This window comes from Hippocampus zosterae, chromosome 2 (assembly GCF_025434085.1).
Source record: "Hippocampus zosterae strain Florida chromosome 2, ASM2543408v3, whole genome shotgun sequence".
NCBI lineage: Eukaryota > Metazoa > Chordata > Actinopteri > Syngnathiformes > Syngnathidae > Hippocampus > Hippocampus zosterae.
In genome coordinates, this window is record NC_067452.1 from 12,429,970 (window position 1) to 12,452,448 (window position 22,479).

Here is a 22,479-nt window from a genome sequence, read left to right on the forward strand (position 1 = left end):
GTTAGGGGGCTGACATGTGATCCACATTGCAGTCCACCAAAATTGACGGCATTCTGTCACATTGGAAACGTTACATGACCAAACCCAGACAACTGGTGAGCCATGAAGCTCGTAATGCGAGCCCAAGAGCAAGTTCACATCGATTCTTATCGACAGCGCTATGGACATTAATTCACTAATGCAATATTGATCGATTTATCAGGAATAAATATCATGCTTGGACAAGCAGGGACACATTCAGCATATTGAAAAAAATGTTGCCCTTTAATTTGTCCCATTTATTCCCCCCACTTCCACGCGGTATGACCCGCTGAGTCATGTGGAATAGGTTTTTTAAACCCCGGTATAAAGCTAAATAGCATGGAACAAGTGGTTAGCACATCTGACAATTTTGAGGTTCTTCCCATGTTAAAACAAAACAAAACATGAATATTAAACCATTTATGAGATCGTGATATATATGTGTGTGTGTGTGTGTGTGTGTGTGTGTGTGTGTGTGTGTTAATCGATTCAGTCCGTATTTGTCTTTTAGATTTTGGAATAATTACTTGATAATACATTACTTGACTTATGATACATGTATTTCATTATTCATGAGATTTTTGTAACAGGTTTTGATCCTACTAACTTTATTAGAAAATATTTTTAGAGTAACCCTCCCAACCCTGAAATGAAGCCAGTTGTCCTTTGGAAAAGTTACATTGCAGTTTAGCATCTTTTATTACATGCAAAATGATCCTAACCTTTGTTTCGACATGTTTTTGTTTTTTACGCACTTTCCTCTTGTCTCGCGGTTATTGCAACACGATTCAGCAGAAACAGCATTTGTGGAAAAAAAATGCAGCAGAATCCCATGAGATCCACAAAAAGGGAACCGCAATGTAGGGACTATTCTGTTTTAAGGGTGAATGAAATTTCCGCAAATCCTTCATTTGAATACCAGGAGAGATTTGAGCTCAGCATATGTTGCAGATGAACTAAGGTGTGTGTTTGGTGACTGACCTGTGTCTGTGTATGAGCCTCAGACTCTCAGGGCTCATGTGGCTGTGGGAGGAGAGGACGCCTCTGGTAGAATTGACGCCGGAGCAGCCAGCAGGGCCGAAACGGTCCACGCCGGGCACACCCTGCTGTGTCCCAAATATATACTACTCTGAATATTTACACCACTCACATGTCAATAGTGTAAAAATGTGACGATCAGATTAACCCAGGGGTCGGAAACCCAAAATGTTGAAAGAGCCATATAGGACACAAAAAACAAAAAACAAATGTATCTGGAACCACAAAAAAAGAAAAACCTTCTATAAAACTTACAATGAAGAAAACACATGCTGTATGTATGTAGGAGACTGGACTGTCTCAGAATTGTTTATGTTATTCATTCCTTTGATGTGTGTTCACAAACGTCCCAGTAGAATTAATTTTGTAATTTCCTCGCTTGATTTTTTTTCCTTTTGGTGCATTTGGTTATTTTCGCTTTTCTTAGTGTCAGTGAAGTGATCATTAATTTCCGTTTTTCTGAGGCTGTCCTTGAACGCCTCTCAAGTCTCGGAGTCGGACGCAGACGCGTCTGTGTTTGTCGAGACTGTTAAAGCATAAATAAAGTGTACGTTTAAAAAAAAAAACAACACGACAGCTCTCCTTTTTCGGAGCTGCGATATGTATCTATATCTATTTGAGCTATAGCCTACTATTAAAACATTTTTCCACTTTCAAACATTTTTTATCAGCCTCCAGGGAGTCACTAGATGTCGCTAAAGAGGTGCATGCAGCTCTGGAGCCACGTGTTGCCGACCCCCGGGTTAACTGTACCAGCCAAAAAGGTGATTACGATTAAAATTTGATTAATTGCACGGTGCTATGCGAAACCAGTATTCTATAGCTGCATTTAGGGAGAAAACCAAAAAATGTCAAGGTGTTTAACTGTCCCATGCCGTAACTCACGTGGTGCAACCCAGTCCTCATCATGTGGAACTGGTCCACTAGCTTTTTGTGCAGTGGACGCATCTCCGGGTGGACCAGCTTCTCATGAACAGCCAGACCCACCCCAAGAATGTGGACCTACAGCAGGAAATCAACAAATGTGGAAAATCTACTCCTTTCATAAACATAACTCAATTGAATGAAAGTACTAAACCAGGGGTGCTCATTAGGTAGATCCTGGACTACCGGTAGATCTAAGACAGGTCCGAAGTAGATCCGAGGAGAAAAAAAACAAACATGTGTGTTTGTACATGTTAATAATGTCTTTTTTTGTGTTAATGTACGCTGCACCCTAATCATCCTATCAGTTTCATTTTCACAAAATAAATATTTAAAAATAAAATAAAGCAGGAATCTGCTTTAAATAAAATAAAGCAGCATCTTGAATTCACGGTGGCGCGTGATTATGTCACCGGCAGTTGTTAGCTCTCAGCAGTCTGCAATTGCAGCTGTGATCAGAACTGTTGCACTTTATCTTTTATCGTCATTATTCTCATTCAGAGTCTGCTTCGTGTACAATTCACAGAGGGCACGAGCAAAGAATAGGAATCTAGGAGGGCCCAGGGAAGCACTTTAAAATGGTACGTGTGAGCTAAGATAGTTAACAGGCTGCAAAAGTGCGTCGCATGCCTCAGTTTCAGGCTGTTTCTCATCAGAGCGTCCGTGTGTGTGTGTGTGTGTGTGTGTGTGTGTGTGTGTGTGTGTGTGTGTGTGCGCGGACGTGCGGGTAAGGGTAGATCCCGCGAGGTTAGTTGATCGAAAAGTAGATCTTCGATCCAAAAAGTTTGAGCACCCCTGTACTAAACAGTTCGTGTCACACTGCTGCTCCCTCTGGTGTGCCCGGCTGGGCCATCTGGGGGCAGTATAGGATCGACAAACAGATTTACTGTTCATAGAGATGAAGCAATGCCTCTCTCAGCTCATCAGTAAGACACTAATATTGTTTTCTTCCCAGAGGATAAATAACATGTTACTGTAAATTCTGTATGTTTCTGAAATGTAATATCAATTTCGCATTAGCATCAAACTAGCGGACTGAAAGGCTCAATGATATGCTTGTTTTAAATACACAAAGTGTAATTGGTTTGATGTTTAGTTTGACAGAAAGGCTCAATTGGGAGTGGCATTCCACACTTGAAGTTCTTTAGAAGAATTTCTCAAGAAAATGAGCTGCATGTGACATATTGGCAAAAATATCAGAATTGAGAGATGGACACGCATTTAATGATTTTTTAAAATATAGTACGATATACGGCAGTACCATTTTTCCTTGTTAGAATATAGACAACAAAAAATATTGTCCTTTTGGGGAGGGTTGGAAGCTCAGTCTGACCTGCTCCTGCATCATGTCCTTGAGGTGCGTGATCCTCTCAGCGTCCTCAGGGTGACTGCTGATGTAGTCCTTGTCGAAAAACGCCTGTTGAAGAAGCAAGGGTCAAAGGGTCAAGACAATTCCACACATGAGCTGGTGCTCGGTGTCTACCTCTTGGTATCTGGCGATGCCGCCATTCACCGCGGCGTCGATGACCCCGTTGAGGCACATGCTGAGCGGGTTGATGTTGCCGTGATGTTGTCTGTGCTGGTACTGGCTGATCAGAGTGCGCAACTCCTGGGTTTTATTTTCCACCACGTAGATAGCATTCTCCAGAGGGCTCACCTCCACCTGCAAGTATAATTATTGTTTTGGTTTTTCTCATTTATTTCAGGCAACAGAATTTTACAGAGAAACACAAAAATATACAGTATATTTTTCCTGATCCTACTAACAAGGAAAATACAAAAAAAGGAGCGTTATCTGATAAGGAAGGAAAGGATGATTCAAGAGCCTAGAGAACAGACACAGTTACAGTAAATACGACACACAGTGATGCTGCTCACCACTTCTCTCCTTTCCACCTCGGCCCAGCGTGAGATGCCCGGGAGAGGGCGGGAGAGGATCAGCGTGGTTCTCTCAATCCACAGGCTCTGTTGGATCAAGCAGACAAGAGAGACATCTACACCTGGCGTCGTGGCTCACATTGTGGTCACTGTGTAAGAGTGGGGAAATGGGCAGCACCACATCAATCCACCAGCGCACTGAAGAATTGACGTGAAAGGCTCTCGGTTTCATATTTAGGTCAATGTGGCATAACTGCGTCCTGCATGCACCTCTAAAAACATGCAGTTTATGAACTTAGTAATTGTAAAGCGTGAGTAATATGTATGCATGTACTTTATGTATGTACCATATGTATGGAGTGAAATAATGGCCATATCCAAATTGAATCAACAATTTGAATGACAATTTACAAATTGTCCTTTACCTTCTTTGATAGGATGAGAGGAGGGCATCCAATCATTTCAATAAGGGATGCTGATTAAACATGAATCCAAATATCACGTTCCCAACGACAAAAATGTTTGCTTGCTAGATTGCACTGCAGTGTTGATGACTAAAGTGACGGCATCTTCACCCACCACAATTACAATACTTGTTGAAGTGATGTTGCTATCTGGGGACATATTCAGCTTTAATTTTGCAATACAGCATTATAACTTAAATGTCAAACACCTGCAGACACTTTTTCGACATTTGTGTCTGCAGGCATGGCAGCATTGCGAACGACAACCTGTTCTCACCATCTGTTGTCTCTCTCAGTGGCAAACGCCAATGCTTTACATTTTGTTGGTGATCATAGTCGTGATGTTGTGCTACACGATACACTCTAGCTTCTTTGATGAACATTTTTAAATATTGGGATGCAGTGTGTACAATGGCGAGGGATGCCTGTACAGCTCAATTAACCACAACTACAGGTGAGTCTAATCATCATGAAAATTCTGACTTGAATTGTTTTTGTCTTCACTGAGAACTGGATTTAAAACTCCTTATGTTCCAAAGGAGCTGTCTTGTACTTGCTGAGCACTGCACTTAGTCACGGTCAGACACTGCTGCATGAAGTTCTCCTTTCTCACCACAGAGTGGTGTGATCGCTAATTTTGCAGCATCTGGGCCTCACTTGGAGGAGCCACGCGTTTCAAGTCGTGCTACATCTAAATTCCGAGAGCGACTTCCTCACCGTACCCTGAACTCATTTTCGCGGTCCTTGGGGCCCTTGTGGAAAGGCCTGTCATAGTGGAAGCGGCTGACGTTGTTTATGCGGTAGAAGCTCTTGATCCTCTCGGGCACTCGCTCCAGTTGAGGCACATCTGAGATGTCTGACACTGGAGTCACTGCATAGATCTGCAAATCTTCAAGCAACGTGTCAAGGAACACACAGACAGGCAGGAGGCACGAAGGCAGAACGTACACTACAATATTACAGTACTTGGATTGATTTACTGTCGTCTTTATAGCCATTGGACCGTCGGGTCCACACACACACACACACACACACACACACACACATTGTGGCCTGGAAATAGTTGTGCCATCCATCCATTTTTGATCCGTTTAGCCCCACAAGGGTCGCGGGGGTTGCTGGAGCCTATCCCAGCCGTCTTCGGGCAGTAGGCGGGGGACACCCTGAACCGGTTGCCAGCCAATCGCAGGGCACACACAGACGAACAACCATTCACGCTCACACTCACACCGAGGGACAATTTAGAGTGTTCTATTAGCCTGCTTTGGAATGTGGGAGGAAACCGGAGTACCCGGAGAAAACCCACGCAGGCCCGGGGAGAACATGCAAACTCCACGCAGTGAGGCCGTAGCTGGAATTGCACCCGGTACCTCTGCACTGTGAGGTCGACGCACTAACCACTGGCCCACCAGGCCGCCGCACAGCAAGATGAATTGTGAAATGTTTCGAGCAATCTTATTATCTGCTCATGTTCAGCTAAATGCTCACTGGACGATGACGCATCACAACGCAGGTGGACAATGACCCGAGCGTACTGCGAAAGCAACCAAGAAGTTTTAGAAGGCATAGAAGTTATGCAATGGATCCGAGTGAGCATGCATTTCATTTTTGAAGACAAAATTGAAGGGAATCGGACCCAAGAACAAGTGAGATCAGTTGCAGTCGAGACCTGGCAGGGCATCATCAGGGAGTGTCGCTGATGTCAAATGATACATTGCAGAATTCAAGCCGTAACTGAGTGCAAACGATTTGTAACCAAGTTACAACGAGGAGAAAGTCTGTCCCATTAAATTTGTGTCTAAAATTGGTAAAATTGGTCTCTTTAAAAGTGAAAAACACACAGACAAACTGTTGTAATTCCTATAATGTTCACCAGATTTGAGTGAACTGTGAATTCACAAGAGGAAAGTCTGCAATTAAAGCACTTAGGTTAAACATTTCTGTCCATTTTGGTGTTGTTTAGAGCCAAAAAGAGAACCGTCTCCCTGACTGTGTTCAGAATTGACTGCTGACATTCAAAGTCACGTCTAATGGGAGTCAACACACACCTGACACCTTTTAAAGCACCTCCGGTCAACCCTGAATCAAATTCGGCTCTTCTATTCAGCTTTGCTTGACTTTTTGTGTTTTAGCCAAAGATACCTTTTGGAATCATGGCTAAAAAGTTCTACCTTGGACCATTTTCCTACTCGTGTTTGAGACATTTTGTGAAGGCTAAACATTTTGGCCATAATTCCAAAAGGAATGTTTTGGCACAGCCATGCCTAAAGGTGAAGCGCAATCAATGGTGGCAGCGTCATGCTTTGGGGCCTTTCTTTATCCAACTGGAACAGGGCCTTAGAAAGGTGGAAGGAATTATGAACAGCTTGAAATAGCAGTCAATGTTCGTGAACGTACACCCCCACAAAAAAAAATCTGTCTTCTGCTACAAAAAACATGATTATCAGGTCAAGCCTACGAGAATAGATGAAATTTGGGTGGGTGGTTACTTAGAAGGCACTTTAATTACAAGTACTCGCCTGAGTTTTGAACGTCACTGGTTAGAGGTCACATGAATGTTGAAAGGCCTTTTAAAACGATTTATCTTGGTCTCAATTTTGATATTGCAAAATCCTTGCATTTGAACAAGGGTGTGAAGACTTTTTATATCCACTGTAAGTTTGACATTGGTACATTTTGGTTATGCAGTTATATCACCCTCTTATGTATTTGAATGTTGCTTTTTTTGTGACACTATTACAACATTACCTCTATGATTCACTATCCGACAAAAACAGAAAAAGAACACTGCAGCGGGAGGGGAAAAAAACACACATTTTGGCCATAGGGCAGTGAGTGGGATACACTGAGCATCACTCTGCAGGATGGTGTCATCGGGTTGGTTGGGATGCTGCATGGCGATTGCTTGCGGAAATTCTCCCAGCATCCTTTGCTGGAAGTCTTCCAGCCGTTCATAGTCATAGCCACGACAGACAAACTCTTTGTTCTGGAAAGAGGCAAAGCGACCATCACATGAACGAGAGTGACACGTGGACAAAGTGGCTAAAGGAGCATTTTGAACAGTAGGCTCAGAAATATACAAAAAGTATTAGTATGTCGAGTATAGAGTATACAAATGCAAAATGCTCTTTTCATTTAAAACAGAGATATCTCAACTTTTTTTGACTGAGGGCCTCATACAGAGAAATGTGTGAGTGTGTGTGGGGGCGGGGGCACATCACTTTATGTTTATCAGACATACTGTAAATTTAATATGCTGCAGTTAAACATATTCATTGGGGGAAAAAAAACTTGAATTTGAACTTTAATGCCTTTAACGACGTCCTCTCTTCCTCAGAAAGACTTACCCTGAGGAAGAAGGGAAACTTCCTGCCATAGAAGCCCATTCGGAAAAATTCGGGTTCAATCCGCTGCTGTTCAATAATGTTGTCATAGTAGGCTGCCTCCATTTTCTTCCATAGAATAACATGGGGTGAAAATGGCAAAGTCACTGGGTGAATACTTTGGCAACAAGAGCACAAGGAAGCGCACACACTTGACTTACCCGTATCCAGCTGAGGCTCTGGTAATCATATAATGTCTCATACTGGAAAGCCAGCTCCCGACACAGAGAGATGCCGTATTCCCAACACTGCAAGAATCCAAGGAAAGTTCAAGGAATTCTTAACGTTCATTTAGAAATATGGGGACTCTGAGCAAAAAAGATGTAAAAATAAATCAAAAATCTCAGCGTCCGAGCCAAGAAAGCATTTTCGTGGAACCATGTAGGTGACCTAACCTATTTAGGAGGCGTGTGCATCCCTCTACAAGAGACGATTCCATACAGTTTTCGATACGTTATGTGTGACAATTCGATTTGAAAATGGAACCATTAACTTTGGTGCGACTCAGTGAGCTTATAATTCGATTCAATATGGTACGGCTGTATTCGAGAGGGTATGAAGCGATAACTTTTTTGTTGTCATTTACCCACATTTGAAAGAAAGAAGTTGTCAAAACTGTATGTGCCATTCCCTTCTAGGATCTATCTCTCCAATCAAAGATGATTCGATAAATTTCAAAGAGGAATGATTCCATTCGATGCACTCGCATCTTTTAAATCAAAAAACGGTTTTCCGGTTCAAACCGTTTTTTCGTGACATACCTACGACAGTACTCTATACTCGATCTACGATGTACCAGTGGTAGCACAGTGGTGCATTGGTTCGCAGCACTACAGTCTGATTGGTCAAATATTGCCACAATTTCCTTCTCGGTTGCTCCGAGGGGATTTGGTCTCACTAAAGTGCAGAGCCCTCTAAAATAATGACATTTTGTGGATGAATCCCAGCCTGGGAAGATAGACTGTCGGGAGGAAATCACATTTTCAGCAGATATTCGACCCGTATTGCAGATTGAACGAAAGGAGGCTTTCTGGACAGAAGAACATCCTGTATAAAATGGTACCACTGTTCCATTGTCATTCCAAAATAGAGCTCGTGAATGACTGCAACTTTCGGTTAATCGTCGTCAGATGCGGAAAGCGCTTCAAAGACTGCTATCAAGCCCAGCTCCCTCAACACCTGCTTGTAAACTTTGACAGATCCATCTTGGAGAGACTCTGACCTATGTACTGTTGCAAAAGTTGGATCAACATCTGTACTATGAAAAAAAAACCTAACAACTCAAAAAGTAATACTGCAATGTAATATTAAGAAAATGTGTTCAGCAGATCTCACGTCATCATCAAAATGCAGCACTCTTTTGTGAAAGCAAACAACAATGTTGATATTGCAAATATGATTCAATAAATAAGGTGAATTTTTTAGGTGTGAGGACTTCAAATACAGGTCCTGCCAGCACTGTCACACCCCCTTTCCCATCCATGCACAAGCTTCCATATTCCCTCAGCATAAAAATCTTTGGACTGATGTCTCAGCCGGTCGCTCGCAACACTTTTGACCTCATTGTGACTTTCAAACTCGGTGCCTCTTGTGAACGCTTGTGAGGGACCAAACAGGTGAAAGTATGAAAGGGCAGGGTCTGGGCTGTAATGGGGATGCGGGAGCAGTTCCCAGCCCAGCTCATTAATGGTCTGCACCGTGTGGGCTGCTGTGTGAGGCCTTGCGTTGTAATGAGGCAAGACGACGCCTTCTGACAGACGACCCCTGTGTTTGTTCTTCATATCTCTCTTGGTCTGCCTCAGCAGTTCAGTTGTGAGAAGGATACTTGACACTGTTCCTTATTCACACAAGTAGCAGAAAGCTTTCCTTGACGCAAACAGCAGAAAGCAGCTATGATCGGTTCTCCTGTTCTCCATTTGTTTGTCTTTTCTTCCATCCGTGCATCCATTTTCTGATCCGCTTTATCCTCACAAGGGTTGGCGGGGGGAATTCAGGAACAATCTTTGGGCAGTAGGCAGGGGACACCCTGAACCGGTTTCCAGCCAATCAGACAGAGACAAACAAGCATCCGCGCTCACACTCACAACTAGGGACAATTTAGAGTGTTCAATCAGCCTGCCATGCATGGTTTTGGAATGTGGGAGGAAACCGGAGAACCCAGAGAAAACCCACGCAGGCACGGGGAGAACATCCAAACTCCACACAGGAAAGCCGGAGCTGGGACCAAACCCACAACCTCCGCATTGTGAGGTTGACGCGCTGACCATTCGACCACCGGGCTTGTCTTTGTAAGAAAAAATGTTTCTTTTATTTCTTTATTATATTAATTATATGTATTTTATTTTAAAGATTGTATTGATTTAATTGTATGTATTTCTGAAATTTGTAATGGCCCAGTCTGCATTTGTAACCGCAGCAGCCCTGGGCCATTGGGCCACTGTTAATGTCAGACCCTGTAGAATGCATAAGATAAGATATCCTTTATTCGTCCCACACTGGGGAAATTTACAGCCTCCAGCAGCAAGAATGTATGTAGAAAGAAGAAAGGAGAAAGAGAAAAAAAACAACAAAACATGTCGTCACTCATAATAACTACAAGCTAAGTTTGAAAGTAAACAGGTAAATATAATTATGTAACAGCCAATAGTTCATCTGTAGGCGAGATTTGGGAAACATTTTCTTGTCTCACCTAGCCGTCTCTTGTTGTACTTAAGGCCCGCACATTTAAAGTTCCATTGTCGGTGTGCTCAAGCTCAAGGTTGCCTTACCTTGCCTTTGTTGAAGTAGTGAAGGATTTTTCGACTCAAGTTCTCCTTGCGTTGCCACTCGCTCTGGCAGGGATAGTGGAGAAAATCCTTCAGGGGGCGGTCCTCCCAATGGAGCAGCTCCCAGTACAGTAACAGGGTGAATGCGGCCTCTGTCAGCAAGGACACACAGTTCAGCATGAAAGTGTGAGAAAATGCGCACTACAGTATGTTCATATTGGAGTGTCACAATCTGCGACACATGTCAGAGAGCTTGCACAGTTTGGTCGCAAGAGCATCCCGGAACTTTGCCGACATTTCGGGCCATGTTTTTGTGAGCAGATGTCAGAAGCCGCCTGGAGCGTAGCAACTGTCTTTTATTGAATTAATGAGCAAAGGAGCAAAGTTCAGCCACACAGATGAAATTGTATCTGCCACATTCTGTCCCCTCTGCAGCCGACTTTTAGTACAGTACGCTGCATGGCGCATTTTTATTTTATTTATTTCGTTTTTTAGATTTACCGACAACCTCTTCTGAAGTTCTGTTCACAAAAACGCATACTGCATATTTTATATGTTACTGTATGGTAGAGCTGTGCAGAGAAGGGAACTTTTGGATTCAAGTCAGACACTGCTGCGAGTCTTGCCACAGAGAATTTTTTGGGTGGCAACACTCACGTCTCGGTATGCGTGATGTACCGTTACAGAATGAAGAAGGCCAAGCGGCGAGCGAGAATCAAACTTTTTAATAAAAACAAAAAGGATTACTGCTGGCCATCACAAATCCCCCGCGCGTTACACCTTCATGGCCTCCTCAGACCGTAGGAAAGCACAGAATGTGCAAGGGTTGCAACAGTATGTACTGCATGTGAGGGGAGCACATCATCTGTAAAAGCGTTGCGCCTCCAAAGGAGCATTGAATTCGAGTTCAACTGTAAAGCCGACAGTCAATAAAGCCAAAATTCATACCCTGCACATAAAATTTACAGCTGCTGGAAGCTGTAAATTTCCCCATTGTGGGACGAATAAAGGATATCTTATCTTAAAATGTTTTATGCGACAACAAATTCAAACCGCCGGCAACTCTGCACCAAAACGAGTGCCTCAATTGAGGAAGTATTTTCACTACCTGTGAAGTCTTCTGCTTGGAGGTGCATGTCACACAGCTTATGGATGTAACGGATGTACATGTCCTCCTTGTTGACCTCCGATTTGTAGAAGTTCTGGGTTTGAGTTAAGAAGTGAAGACAGGTCTTTTTAAAACAACAGCGTGGGGACACAGGCGAGGCAACTTTATTTATACAGCACATTCCAGACACAAGGCAACTCGGTGTGCTGAACACAAGCAAAGCCACAGCACTTAGAAACATTTACAAACAAAAGCTAATGACAATCAGAGTCAAAACTGAGAAGACAAAAGTAGCCTTACAAACTACGAATAGGAATGTACATTGACTACATTTAAACATGTGAACAGAAGAGAGTGATGCTATTAAAATGATGACTCACCATAAAGTTGACAGAGCCACCCATTTTTTTATTCTCGACTTCATCTCCTTTCATGCAGTCCCTAAACAAACAAAATAAACAGTGCTGTGAAATAAATATATCAAACAGTCTCAAATCATCTGACACAACAATTGCTCTTCAGGATTATTGCATTAAAGGTCCTGTCGTCTTTTTTCAATTTGATGAGCTGGTTTAAAAATTCAGTTCATTTAACAAACTGCTGCATATGTTCATTTTGCACACTGCACACATTCAGGTAAGCAAATCTCGCTCACTTCCAAAAGAGTGAAACCTCCTTCAAGTGGGACAACTATCGTTTCTTCCATTTTGACAGACTTTTTGTTATGAATAGAATAAATGTGTCCCAGTTCTGTTGCCCATGCAGTGCCCGTGACCATGAATATACCTGTAGTCCAGCAGTCGTTCCACAAGTCTTGTGACCGATGTGACAAATGAGATGCCCGTCTCTCTCCAGGTCTCCTGCTCTATCTTCTCCAGTAGACTGAGCACAAACAACGGCCACAAGTCCTTAGTGAGGCTGCAAGTTGAACTCCAAATTCTGTGGCAGTTCTGTAACTCACCTTGGGTAAGGTCCAAACAACTGGGTCCTGGGGTAAAATAGACAAAAAGAACATTCAATCCAATTTTCATTGGATACATGGAGCAGGCTTCAAAGCACACGCCTCACTGAATTAAAGGGCCAAGGTAGCCCCACATGAGAAAGCGCCCGGTGAGAGAAGCAAGCAAAAACTCCCTCTTGGGAAGATATCTCGAGCGGACCGAAGACTCGGTGTGGGGCAGCCGTTTGTCTCAACAGGTTAGGTTAGAGCACATCTTGGCAAAAGAGGGCCCGCAGGAAATATCCGACCCATCCACAATCTTTGGCCGGCCCTCGCGGCGTTTATGAATTCAAAATAAAATGGAAAGTACGCAACACTCTTATTTTGATATGCACTTGTGTTGGCAACGCCAATGAACAAAAACAACAACTTGTCTTCAGCATTTCCAACTTACCAGATATTGGCGCTGTATTTATTGACTTTTCCAACCATTTATGGAATGATTTTTCAACAAACAGCACCAACGGCAACTGCGGGCTTCATTCTCGCAACTTTCTTGTTATTTCACGCACAGTGGAAGGAAGAGCCCGGGACCGAGAGACAAATATACAGTGCTACAATTGTCTGGGCCTTAACCCTTTCAGGGACAGCGGTTACTCCAGTGGACAGTTTTATCATGTCATCAAGTTACAGGGTGCATCGAAGGGTTAACGAAGAACCACACAGAGGCAGAGAGCAAACCAACAAATCAGCGAGGGCAAAAGTGGATCCATAGCAAACAACTACAGGAGTGATGGTCCATGAAACGTGGAGAAAAAAAATTTATAGATACGTTTGTTGGATGACCTTTATGAAAATATTGAAAGTGATAAAGCAAGGTTGACGCTTACAAAAGGCTGAAGAGCTCCCTGTGATTATCGTCGCCTTTGCCATCCGACACCATGCTGTCCAGCTTATCCATCAGTTCCGCCTCCACCTACAAACAATACACAGGCACAATCCAGCAAATCGCGTGGGTTTGTTTGCTATGACTAGACAACTGCGGCAATGAAAAAACGGCATGATGACCTGCTTGAAGTTTCCATTTTTCCTCTGCTCCCAGTCCATCATGTCATGGAAAATTGGAATCATGATGTTTCGAACTTCAGTCTGAGGGACCAGGGTGACTCCCAGGAAGGGACCCATCATTCCTGGGATGAAGTGGGGTTTGTTGTCACCTAAATAAAATTAAAAATCATTCAAATAAATAAATAAAAGCTGTCCTATATCTTTTGTTGTGAGTTAGAGCTGCATCGTGATGTGCGTTTATGATGGGAATGATATACGGTATGAGTCAAACCTAATTTTTGCCACATGCTGAAGAGCTCATACGCCATCAGTACCCTCATGTCTCCATACCTGCAGAAAGGGATGAGAACATCATCAACATATGGGTCGATTTCATCAAAAGGTGCTTTTGAGACTTTCCAATTTTCTGACATTTTCCATTAATTTCATAGTCATTGTGTTAAGTAGATGCTATGACACGTAAATGCGTATGAATCAAATTTCCACGTATATTTAAAAATGCAATGATAGCAGAGTGGACATGTAAAACGGCAATTTTTGAAGGGGCATCCTGGAATAGGGGGCGGCATCAACATCGACAACAGTATGTTTGGGATGGTTTGCCTAATACTTCACTTTTTTCGTGGCCTTGGCCGAAAGACACCCAAATATAGTCCAAAATGACCATTACCTTTGATGGGACATTCACCCTGCTAAGATATCCGCCATGTATGTCCTTTGATAGGAAAGTTGCCCCGAGCAACATGACCGACACATCGGTATGATTGTGGGGCCGCTCTCATCTACTGTATAATAATGTGTTCTTTAACCCGAAAACTCATGGACGGGTCTTTGCTTGTTCTCTGCCAACTGTTGCCAATTCTGAAACTGAATTAGCCAGTTCTTGTCCAAAGGGGTGTTTTGACTGGACTGGAAAGTATTTTCTGTCCGTTAAATATGTAATTCCGGGTCCGTTACATCGAGGTGGTATTTTATACCTTTAAATGAGAATCATATGAACGGGCACACCAGCGCATCTCTTCACAGAAGCGCAGTGCAAAGCAGGCGCCGCTGAGGGTGTTTTTCATCGTCACAAAAGTTGGTGGCGCGCTGTCTTCATCGCAAATGGCTCATTTGCTGACAATATTTACGCAGAAAGTATGAAGTGGCCTTGATTGTGATGAGGACACCAAAGGCACGTCACTGTATTATTGATCCGTATGCAATTGGAAAGGCTGCAAACTACATGGAATTTGCTTACTTGTCCAGAACTTTCTTTCTCTTGGCGGGCCCAAGCGCCTCCAGCTGTAGACTGGGCTGATTGATGTAGAGCACGGTCAGGCTGAAAAAGGAGTTCCACACCTAACAAAGGAAAACAAAGAGCAATGCACGTCACGGAAATGGAACAGATGTTTGGGTGTATTGAGACAGACGCACCTTGAAATCAAAATCGGCCTCGGAAAAGTTCTTGTGCAGCGCCGGGGAAAGAAGCTGCGTTGTCACAACGATGATGCTGCGGAAAACAAAGCAAGCGTGTCACTGTCAGCCCTGCAAAAATCAAAAAGGTAGCTACCAAAAATAGATGACAGGGATGGCAGCACAAGTGTAACCTTCACAACAGAGGAATTTGAAAAGAGTCTCATTTAATAGCAGTCCGTGTCCCTGAACCATCAATGATGGCACAATGACTGCACATCACAAAGGAAGAAGTCAGACTCACTGACTGGTGAGAAGTCTCATGACACTCCAATCTCGAGGGAAGATTGTCAGTTTCATCAGGTTGCGGAATACGCAGAAGATCTTTAACAGGAACTCCTTGAGATGAACAAGTGTAGCATGGAGTTTAGGGATGAGGCAAAATATTTCAGATATGTATGCGGTTTCCTCACTTTGAGCTCCTCCTTGCTGTGGAAGTTGTTGAGCAGATGATGAAAGTGGATCTCCGTCATCTGTCGGAGCAGAGAAAGGAGACAGGACACGTACTCCCCCTAGAGGAGAGAAAATTACACATTGGTAGGGTCCTTGAAATGCACAAAAAAATTGTTTCATTCACACATGAGAAGGGTTTATTGTATTGACCGTGATCTCTGCGGTGCATTGGGGGCAACGTTGTCCTCTGGTTGTCTCCACAGAGTGAGACTTGCTCATGATTGACAGCAGAGTCTGGAGCAACACGTCCAAGAGGCTCTCCACCATCATCTCCACTTCCTCCTGAACAGACGACTCCTGAGGGTGGACGAGTTAAGATGATAATGCAATCTGAAAAGACACCGCTCACATTCGAGACCAGTGATTCTCAAAGTGTGGTCCGAGTACCGCTGGAGTTAGGTATGCTCCCTCTAGTGGTATAGGAAGAAATGACTTATTTCATCACTTTGAATTGTTGTTTTTCAAAAATTCATTCAGGCATAGCTTAATTTTTTCTTTTTTTTACGTGTAAAGCTTTTTTGATCATTACTCAAGTAGACTTATTTTCCTATAAGCATATTTAGGAGCATTTAGGGTGATTTATGAATACATCATGAGTATTTAGATCACGCTCGGGGAGCATTTTGCAGATTTCAGAGTATAAGAGGAATTTAAATTGAAGCACATAAAGGTAACTTCCATTGAGTACTTTATAGGTTTAAAAGCATTTCTGTAACTTTAGGGAGTATTTGAGAACCACTGTCAAGACAGCTAAATTGTTTGACGGCTGAATCTGACTGAAATGGATAGCCCGACTGTTTGCTTGACAATGCACCATACCATAGAACTGCTTTTGATGATGGAAAAGATGCTGCCAAGGATTCCAGAACAGATAAGGAGCTCTCTCTGCTGGCGCAAGTGCAAATGAATGTGGTGCAGAACAACTGGTAGCAAAATGCTTCGAGACTCTGAAGGAAACGCCACAGAGAGAGGATGCAACTGAATTCAAATGCATCGGTGGACTGTGATGTCATCATTGGGAATTTGTACAGACAAATCCTCACCAGGAAAGAAGAAAAGACGGCTTTCAACGGTGCGCGCGATCGACTGCAGTTTGACAACATCCATCGACTGGCCAATGTCAACAGTGCTGGGCATACTTCCGAGGGTTCCGCGGACGTATTCGGCCACTTCCTGAACCGTGAACATCTGCAGCAGCTCATCAAAGATATCAGGGAAGCTGTTCAGCAAAGCTGCCTAGTAGACGAATAAAGAAAAGGACGATGTTCAAACACTTCAAAAACTCAAGAGATGACACAGAGATGTCAAACATTCCTCTGTTACAAGGGTTAGGTGACAGTTATTTATACTCCGGTTCTCTTAAGATGTTAAAACAAGCCGTCACTTTATGTCTACTCTGGTCTTTAGTGTCAAAACAGGAGAAGGGGCGGCGAAGATAAACCTCAATGGCAGACCGTGTCTGATAGTTGTGGGACCAAGGCATCATGTTGTGACTTACTGAGTCTGACGACAGACCTGGAGCGTTACCACAGAGACATGCAGCGGGTCACACCCCTCCAAGATCAAGCCAAGAGAGGGGCAAAATGGGACAATGCACAGAATGAAACAGAAAACCATTTAAAAAAAAAGTGAAACAACATAAAATTTAAGAAATGGAACATCAATGTAAACTGGGAGTGAGTGAACAAATGGAAAAATGTAAACGATGATAAACAAGACTTCCAAAGAGAAGGTAAGGTCTGCACGCAGACAGCGACGCCGGCCTCCATTCAGACCTGCGTGAAGACCAGGTTCTCTGAGCTGCGGCTGTCGAGGCTCAGCACAAAGCGGATGGACTGAAAGAGCTCCTGGATGCTCGCTCGAAACTGCTCCTCTTCCATCCCGCAGGTGGCCCGTGCATACAGAATTCTGGACTGGACGATGAATTTGAACAGGTACTCGAGAGCCTAAGGGAGGAAGTGAACAGACAATTTCCAAACAAATCATCTTGACATCATCTGGAAAAAAAGCCAAATGAGTGACTTGAATATTTCTTGAGATGAGAGTCATAGTTTGGCTGATATTTTGCCTTACAAGCAGTTCACAACAAGCAGCACTTTAGCAGATAGTAAACGGTCCATAAAAAAAAAAGAAGTCAGAAAGTTGTTATGTGCCACTCCCAGCGAAGGTTTACTGTGAAATTAAACATGAATTTAACATTGACATCGAGGAGAATTCCACTTTGTCATAAAACAACAACGTGCAACTTTCAGTCTGCGAGCTTAATGCCAAAGCCAAATAACATCTACTGTATCTCGCAGTGCTTATACAGTATTTAGCTACTTTGCGGTTCGGTTATTGCGGATTCACTCTATCGCATATTTTCATTTGTGACCATAACTTCATCTTCAGCTTTGTATTTATTCGTCATGTTGCATTTTAAAAGTTGGATTTATGAAGATTCGCAAGTGTTTAGAGGCGCGGGAACCACTTATGTGTAACTCTGTATTCATTTATTATATATTACCTCTACTCGGCGGGAAATTCACCGATTGCTGGGTGTTTAGATGAACTGAGACCTTTGAATGTATAGTATCTCCACCTGTACAGCGTTGGATATACAAAGTCCGGCCGATTTATGTTCTTGCCGCTTCTTACCACTACAGATCCGGATTGGGTGTAAGCAGTCACATGATTTTCCAAGCGCCATTTTGCAGCTCTTCACTCGCTTTCAGTGGTGTGGAATTCTATTCATTTTCCTGAATATTTTAACGTTTAGAAAAAAAATTGGAAAAAATGGGCAAATGCTCGGCTGTAGCACTCGAAACGACAAAGGTATGAAGCTCCACACATATTTCCCTGGACGCCAAGAGACAGAAAGTACGGGCAGAGTGCGTCTACAGCATGAATGGAAACCAAATGACTACTCTCTTTGTGATTTCAGTATATTCTCTCTTATTCTCCTTGATGTACAGGTACGTGGGAGTAAGAAACAATGAATAGATTTCAAAAGACAAGGCATAGGAGTTAGTTAAGCTCTGTCACAGTTTGTTCCATTGTCCCTCGGATATCACACAACCCCCTTTAGTGATACTTTACATTAGTCTTTTGGATGTTTGTCCACCTATCAAGGAAGCACTATTATTTCAGCCATTTCGTAAAGGGTGTGTTGTGATTCTTAGAAGCTCAACGTTGGGTTTGAGTGGACAAAGCTGCTCGAAGCACTGGGGGGGGGGGCTCGCATTACCGTCCTTCAAAGAGATTTAGTCTATCATTTTGAGACAGATTGAAAATAATGTTTTGAGAGATGACGATATTTTTTTTTAATTTATGGCGGGCACACCCAACTGTGTGGGTCGAGTCCGCGCAGTATCCAACGGTAAGGAAGTGAGTTCAATTTGGATTATTTGTAAAGTGGTTGTACCAACCAGTAATTTACTTGTTTCGGGTTAGGTCATCCCCACCATGACCATGTTGGAGGAGTTTGTGTGCCCCAACGATCCGAGCAAACTCACTTCCAGAGGTATCGCATTACACCTTATGAAGCTATTTTCTTTGACCATTTCCTGTTTCCATACAATTCACAGCCCAAGAAAGACTCTCTGAGCTCTCATTTTCATGGCTGGCACAGTCTAAATCTTCCCACACTAAATGGAAGTGCTCGGCTTACTTGGACTCGGAATTCTATCCATCCATCCATCCATTTTCTGATCCGCTTATCCTCCCTCACAAGGGTCACGGGGTGTGCTGGAGCCCATCCCAGCAGTCTTCAGGCAGGGACACACCCTGAACCGGTTGCCAGCCAATCGCAGGGCACACAGAGAAGAAAAACCGTCTGCGCTTACACTCACACTTTGGGACAATTTAAAGTTTTCCATTAACCTGCAACGCATGTTTTGTGAATGTGGGAGCAAACCGGAGTTCCCGGAGAAAATCCCCGCAAGTATAAGAAGAACATGCAAACGCCACACAGGAAGGCCGGAGCTGGAATTGAACCCGGTACCTCTGCACTGTGAGGTCGACGCGCTAAGCACTCGACCCCCGTTTAAGGTTTAGAATACACGAAACAATTGGGGACGAATAAGGCAACTTCCTAGTTTGCTAGAGCTAGAGTCAGAGAGGGCTGTTGTATACGCATGCACAGTGAAGCATGCGACAGGCGTGTGATTGGACACGCTCTACAGCAATTAAGTGGGAAATTTCATCACAATCGGTAGGCATCTCTTTTTTTTTTAAATTCATTCACTGCCGTTGATTGGCAGCAATAGCATAAAACTGGGAGGGCTGGCACTGATTGGAATGGGATCCATCCACACTCTCTTGACCATCCAATCACGATCGACGTAATGGGCACCGCCACGCTACTAAAACCTCTAAATTTGAGAGTCTGTGCCCCGGACAAATTCACCAAAATCCCATGAAACCAGCAGTCTACATACTGCGCCAGACTTCAAAGAGGTCCCAGAAGGCGTAAAGTTTGGCTTAAGTTGACTTTCTGCCATCAACTTGTCAGATGCACGCTTGTCAAAGGACACGCCCTCGCAATAGTGGAACACCCAGCTTGGTGCGGAACGGTCAGGCAAATTGCGAAACAAGCACAGAGAGGCTTGCAGCAGTACGAACACACGCCAGTATTTCCGCATGCACCGGCTGCGAAAATCGAGTCCTCGAGTGAACCACATCAGGTAGCATAGTATAACCTTTACCCTCATGGCTTCCTGGATGTGATCTTGTCGAACAACTTCAGCCGAGCGATCCATGTACCACTTCAGGCATCGAATAAGCTCCCTGCAAGCACATTGTTAGAATCATGTTGTCAACTTTGTTCCGATGAATGACTTATTAAAGGAGGTAGCAAAGGTTTCTGTACTTGTATGCCAAAGCTCCAGCAAAGTGGTTTTGAATGTAAGAGTCCATTACGGGGCGGAAGTGGTAGAAACGGCTGTCCCTGAGCAAGTTGATAATAAATACCTGAAACACACATAACGTAGATGACAGAATTAGCCATACATGATGGCAAAAATAAACAACTGTAAAATTATGACATTGGACTTGTCTTGCTGTAATTGTCCTACCAGAGACTGGAAAACTAGAGGTCCATATTTATCTGTGTTGTCATCTAAAAGACAGAAGAGCGTATCCAGGAGATCTCGAAGGAACTGTAGGAATAAAAAGGACAAACTCTCTCGCACAGCCAGTTCTGTACATGGAAAATACCGGAAGGGTGAGCAACAATATAGATTCAACTCTACTCAAGTCAACTGTATTTATAGAGCACTTTCGAACAGCCATCGCTACATACAAAGTGCTGTACATGGAGCAATTTAACATATACAATAAACAGTCAAACAAATCGGTAATAAAGACAGTATAAAGCACCGAACAGTAAAACCAAGAACAAATCTAAGTCATGCTGAGTCCAATGCCAAAGAAGTTTTGTGTTTTGAGGAGGGATTTGAAGATGGGCAGCGAGGAGGCTTGCCGAATAGACATTGAAGGGAAGACGATTTGTATGTATTATATTTTATTTCCATCTGTATTTGCTGTGTGTGTGTGTGTTGAGCAACAATGCCCGAGCGATGAAAAAACACTTGCACAGCACATGAAGGTGTTTTAACGCTTTGTCTAATGTATTGTAAGGTCATTGATTGGATCTATAGGAGACGAAAGCATTAAAGGTCAGTTGACAATTAAGCTTTCACTTCGTTCGCCCCAAACATCTTACGTCACATTTCCTATATCAATAGGGCTCTTCCTTATACAAAAAAAGAAGAAAAAAAAGATAATGCAGCTGAGGCCAATTCGTCGACTGTGTCCAATTCTCTCGCTTTTTAATCATGAGGTGCACAATTAGTGAAGTCATATTTAATATTGGCCCAATAAGATGAAATGCCAGAGCTGCTGAAGGTTAATGCCGTAGAAAATGTGTGTCAAACTCAATTAATACACTTAACAGCTTTGCGGAGGCCAAATTGCCTTTAGCAGGTAATGAATATATTTGACAGCGCTGACCTTGACAAGTTCCTCTCCGCTAATCTGACGCAGTCGACCGAGGATGTCCAGAACCCTGTCTGGGTGGGTCTTCCAATTCAGAAGGGCCAACAGGTCCACTAAGAGTGGAGACACAACCAAATTCAACTAAAAAAACTTTTTTTTTTTTTTTAAAAACACTGCGTCATACAGAACAGAGCAAGCAATGTTTACCATTCTGCGTGAGTTTGGTGGAGCAGAGTATGGTGGAAACCCAAAAGGTTTCTTTTGGGCTCCTCTGGAAAGGCAGATTCGCTGGCAGGTTGGGACAACTGTTGAAATCCTCCTTGCAGCAGGGCAGGCTGAGGTACAGGCCCTGGTTACTGAAGGTGGCGCTTTCATCACACTGCAGACAGACAGACAGACAAGAGGCGTTCTAAGGAAAAAGGTCTCCCACACAAGCACAGAGGAAGCGACGCATTACAACAACTTGCCAAAGCTCGATAACTAAACAAGTGGCACAAAGCAATGCCCTCTGGACACACTTTACAAAGTTTTGGTTTACTTCTGTTTTAAACAAACAAGCAAACAGTAGCGGCGCTGCGCTGAAATATTCTCAGATTTCAGACTGATGATCTTTGAGTTAAATCCAAATAAAACATTTGAGAACATCAACTTTAACTTTGATAAACAATTATCAATACTTTACTGCCGATTTTCTGACGTTACGAATCAAACCAGAAACCGAATCACCTTGGTCGCCTTTTGCTTGCTCATGTGAGAGGAGGAGCTTTTAGCAAGTGAGCCGTGTGATTTTAGATCTGCTCCATTGCATTCACAACCCTAAGACAACATCTTCTTTTGTCATTTGGTGTGATATAAATAAGACTAGCGACTTGTGTTCAGAACAATACAATGTGACAGTACTCACTCTTTCTGACCAAGATCATGATTTGCCGAAGTGTCAAACTGTCACAGTATAGCGGCAACTACTGCTGGGGAGGATTTACTCAATGTCGGATTTGTTTTTTGT

General features: G+C 43.2%; 1 protein-coding gene across 4 annotated transcripts in view; it reads right to left on the reverse strand.

Moving 5' to 3' along the window:
* The window catches only part of dock3 (dedicator of cytokinesis 3), a 76,292-nt gene that overhangs the window by 7,913 nt on the left and 45,900 nt on the right, over positions 1-22,479 (reverse strand). For 3 of the 4 annotated variants that reach the window (XM_052057917.1, XM_052057915.1, XM_052057918.1), the window contains 30 exons: positions 21,681-21,852; positions 21,489-21,586; positions 20,552-20,635; positions 20,347-20,447; positions 20,183-20,264; positions 17,273-17,443; positions 16,541-16,733; positions 16,317-16,444; positions 15,648-15,794; positions 15,458-15,556; positions 15,289-15,383; positions 15,006-15,081; positions 14,830-14,930; positions 13,861-13,919; positions 13,590-13,738; positions 13,412-13,497; positions 12,543-12,569; positions 12,368-12,463; positions 11,962-12,022; positions 11,582-11,675; positions 10,477-10,625; positions 7,870-7,956; positions 7,673-7,777; positions 7,170-7,311; positions 5,048-5,214; positions 3,862-3,948; positions 3,467-3,646; positions 3,317-3,400; positions 1,945-2,061; positions 1,003-1,145 (listed from right to left, as the gene is read on the reverse strand). In XM_052057917.1, the coding sequence (XP_051913877.1) occupies positions 1,003-1,145; positions 1,945-2,061; positions 3,317-3,400; positions 3,467-3,646; positions 3,862-3,948; positions 5,048-5,214; positions 7,170-7,311; positions 7,673-7,777; positions 7,870-7,956; positions 10,477-10,625; positions 11,582-11,675; positions 11,962-12,022; positions 12,368-12,463; positions 12,543-12,569; positions 13,412-13,497; positions 13,590-13,738; positions 13,861-13,919; positions 14,830-14,930; positions 15,006-15,081; positions 15,289-15,383; positions 15,458-15,556; positions 15,648-15,794; positions 16,317-16,444; positions 16,541-16,733; positions 17,273-17,443; positions 20,183-20,264; positions 20,347-20,447; positions 20,552-20,635; positions 21,489-21,586; positions 21,681-21,852 (3,380 nt within the window). The remainder of the gene's footprint in view (positions 1-1,002; positions 1,146-1,944; positions 2,062-3,316; positions 3,401-3,466; positions 3,647-3,861; positions 3,949-5,047; positions 5,215-7,169; positions 7,312-7,672; positions 7,778-7,869; positions 7,957-10,476; positions 10,626-11,581; positions 11,676-11,961; positions 12,023-12,367; positions 12,464-12,542; positions 12,570-13,411; positions 13,498-13,589; positions 13,739-13,860; positions 13,920-14,829; positions 14,931-15,005; positions 15,082-15,288; positions 15,384-15,457; positions 15,557-15,647; positions 15,795-16,316; positions 16,445-16,540; positions 16,734-17,272; positions 17,444-20,182; positions 20,265-20,346; positions 20,448-20,551; positions 20,636-21,488; positions 21,587-21,680; positions 21,853-22,479) is intronic. The other variant, XM_052057916.1, reaches the window with a different exon arrangement.